Source organism: Branchiostoma floridae, chromosome 7 (genome assembly GCF_000003815.2).
Source record: "Branchiostoma floridae strain S238N-H82 chromosome 7, Bfl_VNyyK, whole genome shotgun sequence".
NCBI lineage: Eukaryota > Metazoa > Chordata > Leptocardii > Amphioxiformes > Branchiostomatidae > Branchiostoma > Branchiostoma floridae.
Window position 1 is genome coordinate 14,780,705 of NC_049985.1, and position 9,100 is coordinate 14,789,804.

Sequence of the window (9,100 nt, forward strand, 5' to 3'; positions counted from 1 at the left end):
TACACTGCCATAGTTTTATCCTCCATATCATCTAAAAAAAAAAAATAATTGTGTAAACTTATTTCATGAAACCAATTCTTGTTTTCTTATCGGAAACAAGGGTACTTAATGGGTTTTTGTAACTTAAGACTCATGTACAGTAGTTAGCACAAGAGGCCTTTTATTTAGCCTTACTACATTGTACATCTATGTACAAATGTTTGTATATAATATGTATATGGCAGTATGGAGAAGAGGCAAAAGTTGCCAGGTATTATAAATGGTAATGTTAAATATCTCAAAACAGATGGCAAGTGACTGGAATGCTGCAACTATGATGAGCTTAACTACTAATGTTACCAATAACTTTAATTACTAGTATTTACATGTATAAGTATTAATGATATACATTTGGAACATACTTAGTACTTAGATATCCTAATTACAGCTACATATGCCACATTATGATTGATTGCACCAAATATCTACACTTTTCAGGGATTATACTGTCTAGTCAATCCATATTTCTCCATTTTGTAATTTGGTTTCAATTTTCTGTTAAGTCTGTAACGCTAGTTCACCTTTATCCGTGGGGTAACCTTTATCCATTGTATTTGAAAGCAGGGAATTTGGGGAAGTCACGTCGACGGACGGCGTTTTCAAACTGCAATATTTAAAAAAATGCAGTCTTTAAACCACCATCTGTTGACGTGACATTCCTTAATACCCTGTTTTTAAATACAACGGATATAAGTTACCCAACGGATAAAGGTGAACTAGCGTTACTTCTTTTTGTATCTTGTTCTGTTAAGCTCATTGTTTTGCATGTAATGGATGACCATGCATATTCTGTCACATTCTTTTGTGAAATTTTATTCCTTACATTTTATCTTGATCTTTCTTTCTTTCTCTTCTTCTTTACCTCTTCTTTCACCCTGTCCGCTCCCCAAACAAATAAACAAACAAGGAAGATGACGAAGAGTTTGAATGGGTCACCTATGAGCAAAGAAACTTTCCCTATCCTTCCCAGAATGCCCTGGGGGACAAGGTGCAGCAGCTGATGGAGTGGAGCTCGAAGCGGCCCGTGATCCGGATGAACGGCGACAAGTTCCGTCAGTACGTGCGCGCCGCTCCCAGGAACTACTCCGTGATTCTGATGCTGACGGCACTACAGCCCCAGCGACAGTGTACTGTGTGCAGGTAAGGCTCATTTACACATATTACAGATAATCAGTCTTTTGCCTAAAGAGATAAGGCCAAAGTTTTCAACCATGCTGTAAATCTTTAAAAAAAACAGCCCGAAAAGGAACAAATAAATGCACAAGAAAACATCAAAATTCAAACTGCACTAGATTTAAAAAATATATTGGAACAACAGTTCCAAGGTCAATGAAGAAAATGTGACCAAGCAAGTTGGCAGTTATGGGTCTGGACTAAACATCCAGCACATGTTACATAAAGTGTACATAATGATAATAACAGTGAAGTTTATTGCATATCCGATTCATACCCCATTGGGGCAAAATGCAGATAGAGACAAACTAAGACAATCATGTTTTGTATGTTGTTTACACCTTACTAGTAGGGCAGGGCCTTTTGAAATTTTAGTGGTAAGCGACATTTACGGTTGACAGTTTAACAAGTAAATCCAAATAGATCCCATTGCAGATCTATACCATAGTCTGATTTAGCAACTTCCCTGCTTGTAAATACAATGTGCCTGTAACTTCTGTCATTATTATTAGATACTTTTTACCACATCCATCATGTCTTTTCCTTTTAGACAAGCCAATGATGAGTTCCAGATCGTGGCCAACTCCTGGCGCTACTCTCCCTCCTTCTCCAACAAGCTGTTCTTCGCCAGTGTGGACTATGATGAGGGTGCTGATGTCTTCAGCACTGTAAGTACTGGATACACATGACTGTGTCAAAACTGCCCCCTAGCAGGGAAACTGAAAACTGCTTTCTACTGTGCCAAAAGGCTTAACATGGAGATGTAATTTCAAATTCACAGTCGGAGTTCTTATCCAAAAAATAAGCTTTTTTTTTTCTATCGAGCCAAATTAGACACTGTACATGTATGTGTAAAGCAGTCTTCTATGGTACATTTAATAGGTAAACATCACACATTTTGAGCTATCTTTTCTCTTTCACAGCTGAAGCTGAACTCTGCTCCCAGCTTCATGCATTTCCCAGGCAAGGGCAAGCCTAAGAAGGGAGATACGTTTGACATCCAGAGGTAAACAAACTTCCTGGCATCTTTGCATCATTTTCGTGGTCTCTGTTTTGCAATTTATTGTAATTATTTCTTGTACAAAGCATGGTACAAAATGTACATCTATTGATGTTAAGTACAAATTTAGTTAAAGCATGTACTTGCTAGTTCCCCCTTTTCATTGTGTGTTTGTCGTTATTTTCAGAACTGGATTTGCAGCTGAGTCCATTGCCAAATGGATCAATGAGAGGACTGACGTACATGTAAGGAAACCAAAATGTCTTCATATATATAGAAACTAGAGTTCGGGGACCTCATACCTCCATGAAATATTTATTGCTTTTTTTGTGGATGGTATGTTTGTTTATAGTCGGTTGTATTTGAGAGTAATGGTTATATAATATAAATGTTATGGGAAAGTAGTGGTGTATTTATTTGATGACACAGAGGATGTCCATCTGATTAGTAATTATCAAAATGTGACACTTAATTGTGTAATGTGCGTTTAAGAGGTCGACGGCATATGGTAGCGTGGTGTTCCTTAAGCTTGATGTTTGGCATTTAAACTGTCTAAGGTTGTCAGCATTATTGAGGTTCGACTATGTGCCTCAGAGCTGTGTGGTGGGAGGAAGTTGGGAAACTCAGAAAGAAGAAGGGATGTGGCCAACTTTAGTCAGATGGTGATTTGATTTTCCACCAATATGTCATAACATCAGCTGTTCACACGGTACAAAAACAAGATGCACACTTTCCTCTGCATGACAGCCCTACACCAACTGTAAAATGAATACTTGGCGCCAACCCCGTCTGCTAAAAAACAAGTACCATTGGCTACGAAAGAGACAACTAACAACTGTCCCTTATCGTAACAAACTCAGAACATCTGTATCGCCCATAAAACTTCTGACACCCAACCCAGATGAGAGGACCTAATGGCATTTTAATCACCATGTCACTCAAATCAGCAGTACAGTTTGTGAGACATCCATACCTGTTAAGCATTATCGTTAAATGTACCTCAACTTCTTACAATTATACTTACGCTTCACATCTCCATGATATCCTAAGCCGACATAAATAAAACTAATTATCATATTAAAAAAACTCGGGGTTCCCCAAACAGCTGTCACCTCACCATCTGCTTGGAGCTAAGCCCATTAACAAACACATAAAGCACGATGCCTGTACCAATATATCTCAAATATAGGGGTGATTTCTGATATTATTACAAAGATTATAACGACAGATACGGCTCCCAAAATCTCATCGATTCGAGCTTTCATCACACCCCACCAACACAACAAGTATGAAACTAATCCATCCAGCTGTTCTTGAGTAATCATCTACACAGACAGAGACACATAACAGAAAATGTAACCTCCATTCCATGACATTTCATGGAGGTAATGAGATAGAATTGTAGAGGTAACACCAATGGCGGATGGAATGGAATATGGGTTCAAAAGACATTTTAAGCTATGTCTGTGTCCAATAAAACTATTTTCATCATTTAAAAGATTAGATGGCAACAATATATATTACTTGGTCAGACACTGGTCATCCTAGACCTCAGTCCACATTTTTACGAAAAGTGAGACTGCAATGACGGGGAAATGTGTTGAGAAGAAGGGTTAGTCAGACTTAGTCTGAGTGTGTAAAACAAATTCTACTGTCCAGGGCTGTAACGGCCCCCTCCCCGCAGAGGGCAGACAATGTTGGCTGGGCCGCTATAAGCGTGATTTAATCAGGGTAGCCTAGGCTAAAATTAGTTTAAAACTGTGTAATAGTCACGTAAATAAATGAAAGAAATTACAGACAAAGAGTGACCCTTTTGAGAGAATCAAAATGTTTTTGTTAAGAACTACAGTTCCTGTAAAATAGCTTCTGTTATTTGTTTGTCAGATTCGCGTGTTCCGCCCACCCAACTATTCGGGCAGCATCGCGCTGGGCCTGCTGTTCACCCTGATTGGTGGCCTGCTGTACCTGCGCAGGAACAACCTGGAGTTCCTGTACAACAAGACATCCTGGGGGATCGGCGCTCTGGTATGGTCAACAGTTTTCCTTTCCAATCTGACTCGCGGACATGTACTTTAGAGCAGGACTTTTCTGTACTTTGTAGTAAAGTCCAAAGCAATGTAGATTGTACAAAAATTATATTATATTGTTGATGAAAATTCATTCCCTTGGCAGCCATTTTCCAATAGGCAAGCCTGACTGAGTTAAGCCCCTATCACACATTCAGTCTTGGTATACATTTTGTAAAAACTATGATGATGATGATAAAAACTATAAATCTGTGCTGGCAATGTGAACTGTTATGCATTCTTTTTAGTAAACTGTCATCTATATACTGGTCTATTTTGTGTTGGTACATTTTTGTATACCTGCCTACACATCTATATTTTCTGCCAATGCTGAAATGTTGGAAGAGAATATTTATGAAAGTAAGAGGACATGCATCCCTTTTCTCCCCAGTGCATAGTGTTTGCCATGACGTCAGGGCAAATGTGGAACCACATCCGGGGACCACCGTACGCTCACAAGAACCCTCAGACTGGACAAGTGGTAAGCACTAATATCCTCTACGTTTTCTTTGGCAAGAAAACCTTAAGAACTTAAGTAGCTCTTTTCCAACTGTAACAACAGAGATTTTTGGTCTCTAGAAATCATCTTTGTTCAAATTGTAAGAATTCCCCATGATTTGACACTAGACAAGTCATTTACAACACTGAAATGTTTGATGCTGACAACTAGCTGGCCGTTCTTTGTTTCTTTGATGGACGGACCATCTCTTGTTCCCGTAGGTACGCTATGTACACGGCAGTTCTGAGTTCCAGTTCATAGCAGAAACACACATAGTCTTTGTCCTGTGTATCCTTTAGTAGACAAAGCAGAATCAATAAGTTACGTAGAATTATATATCACACAAAATGTAATCCAATGTAATATCCTTACTAGTGTTCATAGCAACCAATGTTCTTTAACTGAAAAATCCTAGAAGAAGGCCTGAAAAGTGTTACCCTCAGTGCCATTCTGCTTAGTTTGTTTCTGATTGTATTTACTGGTAGTGATCAAAGTGAAAATAAAAATTACTACTGTAAATTCATTCACTTTTGCAGTGGTTTTATTTCATGGTAGAAGGGAAATTGGTTTTTGAGGTATTTTGACTCCATTGTTGAAACAATTCTATAGTAGGCTGAGAGGTCCAATGCATAAATAAACAATGAAAATAAACTGCTGCAAAAGTTTCAAGACTTACACTGTAACCAGTGGCGTCTAGTTTCAAGTTTCAAGCTTGTAAAACCCTTACAATTTGCCACTAATTGTCCTCCAGGGTTCCATCCTTTGCAGTTCCTCAGCTTGTTGAGTTTCTCCTCTTGGTTGATAAATATATCCATGCCAATCCTTGTTTTGTTTCTTGTGTTTCCACAGCATTATATCCATGGCAGCAGCCAGGCCCAGTTCATAGCTGAAACCCACATTGTGATCCTGCTCCGTATCCTTATGGCTTTCCTCAAGCTTATACTTACTAGTACTACATGGGCAGCTTTGGTAAGGGCTGTTATGTAATTGTAGAAAACAATTACTAATTGGTACTTATCAATAGATATCAGTCAAAATGTGATTTGGGACACTTGTTCATGAAAGGTGCACACCCCAGTTCTTCCGCCACCGGGGTCCGTGGTAGTGCGCGACAAAAAAGTGACGAAAGGCTTCCGAGGGTCTATGTTTGAGTTGAGATTTCTCATTATTTCCTGCGAAATGACATTACTAGTAAATGGTTACATGGCTGAAAAGTGCAGGAAATGGTGTGTTTTGGGTGCAAATTGTGTTTTGGTCCGCGCCTTACTTCCGGGATATTCCTACGCCTGAATGTAAACAGGCCGGTGACCTAGATTGACCTCTGAAGCGCTGTGTTAACCCAAGTTGTAATGCCGCGCGCCGTGGATGATTAAAAAAACTGTAGTACTAGAATTTTCTTCATAATTGGCTGGATTACTGTTTAGACTTTCCTCTTTCTGACAGTATCAGTCGTGCTTGCCGGAAAAATCTGTTTATCTGTTTTATCCAATGCGAAAATCCCCGATTTTGTGCATCATTTTTGACATGAAAGTAATGGTTTTTCCCTATAATTTTTCAAAATTAAAGAAGTTGAAGGATCGAAACTCAGTTGGTCTTGTAGCTGAAGGAATATCCTCTCACCCCATAACCAGTTATTTTGCTTCAGGATAATTCCCTGGAAGAGATGGTCGCTATAGACTTCAGGGTGTGCCGCCTCCATTTGAAACCCCAAATAAACTGGGGTGTGCCCCCTTAACGAAGGACTACAGTAGTACTTGTAAATTGTATAGGTCTTGCACACACATGCAAAATGTATATGTCAGATTTGTGAAACCATGTACGGAACAATAAATCAAGATAATGTTGACACTGTAATAGAGAACAGAAATGTGACTTGTGGCTCTAACTTAAGCATTCCATGTAGATTGTATTGCGGCCAAGACTGCACTTGTTTTTCTTGTATTCATATTCAATATACAACAACTAGATTGGTATTATATGTGTATTGGGGATGATGATTTCTACATGATTTATGATTTTCAAAATATTATGTTGTACTGGTGCTCATGAAGATTTTTTCTTGATCAAGCTGAAGATGGGTTTACAAGTTTTCCGTCCTATCTGAATAAATGAGTGGATGTGGATGGTATTAGTATCCTTAACCAGTGTGTGTAGATGCTGCTGTGACATTTGGGATGGTGTTGCTACATGAGACTGCAGTGTCCAAGGGGGACGTGGGCAAACGAAGAAGTGAGTGTTGAACAACATTGTTTTGTTTGAATGTTTTCTGAATCTGTACCTCCAATGAAAATATAATTTGGAATGATTATCAACAGTTTCTGCAAATTGCTTATTAAGAAAATAATGAATACAAGAGAAAAAAAATTCTGTACAGACATTGATATTGATTTTTATGTATGATTGTTACAGTAGAACAATGTACTGTAACTTTGCATAATATTGTTTGTCTGGGATAGCTCTGCAACTTACTACATGTAGATGATTTGTTTTGGACTTAGGCAGTGGTCATGTACAGTTTAGTTTACCAAGCAAAATTAAACAAGAAAGATTTAGATAAATGTAACAGAAATGGTACAAAGTAATGTTGCAGAATGGAAAAATTCTTTATACACATGATGTAGACATTTTTCCAACTGTAACATTGGTTTGTCTGATCTGTTTTTCTGAACAGTTGTGACGCTGGTTGGACTTGGTATTGTAGCCTTCTTCTTCAGCCTGCTGCTGTCTATATTCAAGTCCAAGTACCACGGGTACCCCTACAGGTAGGGACTGTCTTGTGTTCATACCATTTAGTACTGTTCTTCTATGATTGACAAAGTAGGCAAATACCATTCTTTGGAATGTAAAACTTGAATAAAAACTGTTCCCAACAGTTGTCCTGCTTTGTTAGATTTGGCATATATCTGTTGGCTTATAGTAATACAGTCATTACAGGGTACACATAGGCAGCAGACGCTTTAGATGTAATTGACATGGGCACATTTTACAAAGTAATGTCGATTTGTTCATAATTTAGTATTTGGGACAAATTTGCAACCTTGAATGTATAGTTAAACTTTAAACTTAAGAATGGCATAGCTTGTTATACCTGTTTGTACTACAGATGAATATAACATGTTATTCATGTGTTTTTAGCCCTACTAACTTGATACTTTGTTGTCCTCTTCCAGTTTCCTCATCAAGTAGAAGACAACAAACTGGTAGTAAAGCTGTTTTTGGGAGACACTTAAAGTTTATGTTTGCATGAGGATTCCTTAACTCAGTAAACAATGTCATGGACTGTAGGGATTGTTCAGACTTTTAATTCAGACATTTCTTCTTTATACATGTAACTACTAAGAGTAAATGTAATGTATGGTGTAAAAGCTGTGATGGTCTTTAGCATATTTACAGACTCAAATACATATTTTGGCACTACAAATGTACAATATGTACATTGAATTGAAATTGTATGTGTAGATCATGTTAAAACATTGCCCAGGATCCGGAATTGTTCTATTTGTCAACAGATGCACATGTTGATCACTTACTGTAGCTACAGTCTTTCTTACATAATAAGTAACAGAGAACAACAAATAGAAAGTACATTTGTACCAAACCGCCCTAGTGGCGACATGTCGTCCCTGGTTAAATAAATAGAATGAAATGAAATGAAATTAATTTTGTAGGTCTTGGTGTTGAAGCTGCTCTGGATGAATTGCAAGACTTAAAAGCACAAAAACATGACAAAGTTGTAGTATGGATACAGTCATGGAATAAATGTTACCAAATTCACTGGGCTCCTGGAGTTGTTTATGTGTTAGGTCATTTGGGTTATGGTTCTGCTGTGTTAACAATTCTTTTAACAACGTCAGTGAGTTGTATCATTTTACAGTTTCTTGTTCAAATGGTGTTGAAATGTGAGAAGACAACTAATATTCTCTGGCATTCATCGGCAAAAAAACATTTAGTGAAAGGGCTTGTACTACTCTAAAGTAGTCATTATAAAAGTTCACCATTCTAACACCCGTTGTGATAACTAGGAAACGATGATGACAACATCTGAAGACGCCATCTCGTTGTCCTCAGCCTGACCCATCATGCTAACAGAGGAGGGGACTGTGGACCCAGCAAGGTCACATTCACTGTCAGACTCGTTATCTCCGAACTGCACGGCACATGTCATGTGGATAACATCATCCTCCTGCATCTCAGCCAGAGCTACAGCATGTCGGTGCTGCTTCTTTTCTTGGGCAGTGGCCTTCTCAGCATGGTGGCAGCAGCTTCCAGCCTTAGTATAGCTGTTGTACTGAGAGGTAGACTTGTGGCCGGAGCTTTCCTGGT

General features: G+C 38.4%; 1 protein-coding gene across 2 annotated transcripts in view; it reads left to right on the top strand.

Moving 5' to 3' along the window:
* LOC118419964 (tumor suppressor candidate 3-like) overlaps nucleotides 1-8,211 on the top strand; it is a 46,426-nt gene extending 38,215 nt beyond the window's left edge. Inside the window, exons 2-11 of one of the 2 annotated variants that reach the window (XM_035826665.1) lie at nucleotides 1,010-1,179; nucleotides 1,763-1,880; nucleotides 2,136-2,218; nucleotides 2,400-2,457; nucleotides 4,097-4,237; nucleotides 4,670-4,759; nucleotides 5,627-5,690; nucleotides 6,932-7,006; nucleotides 7,449-7,539; nucleotides 7,948-8,211. In XM_035826665.1, coding sequence (XP_035682558.1) covers nucleotides 1,010-1,179; nucleotides 1,763-1,880; nucleotides 2,136-2,218; nucleotides 2,400-2,457; nucleotides 4,097-4,237; nucleotides 4,670-4,759; nucleotides 5,627-5,690; nucleotides 6,932-7,006; nucleotides 7,449-7,539; nucleotides 7,948-7,963 — 906 coding nt within the window. In that variant the 3' untranslated portion in view covers nucleotides 7,964-8,211. Of the gene's footprint in view, nucleotides 1-946; nucleotides 1,180-1,762; nucleotides 1,881-2,135; nucleotides 2,219-2,399; nucleotides 2,458-4,096; nucleotides 4,238-4,669; nucleotides 4,760-5,626; nucleotides 5,691-6,931; nucleotides 7,007-7,448; nucleotides 7,540-7,947 lie in introns of both variants that reach the window. The other variant, XM_035826664.1, reaches the window with a different exon arrangement.
* The last annotated feature ends 889 nt before the right edge of the window (nucleotides 8,212-9,100 follow it).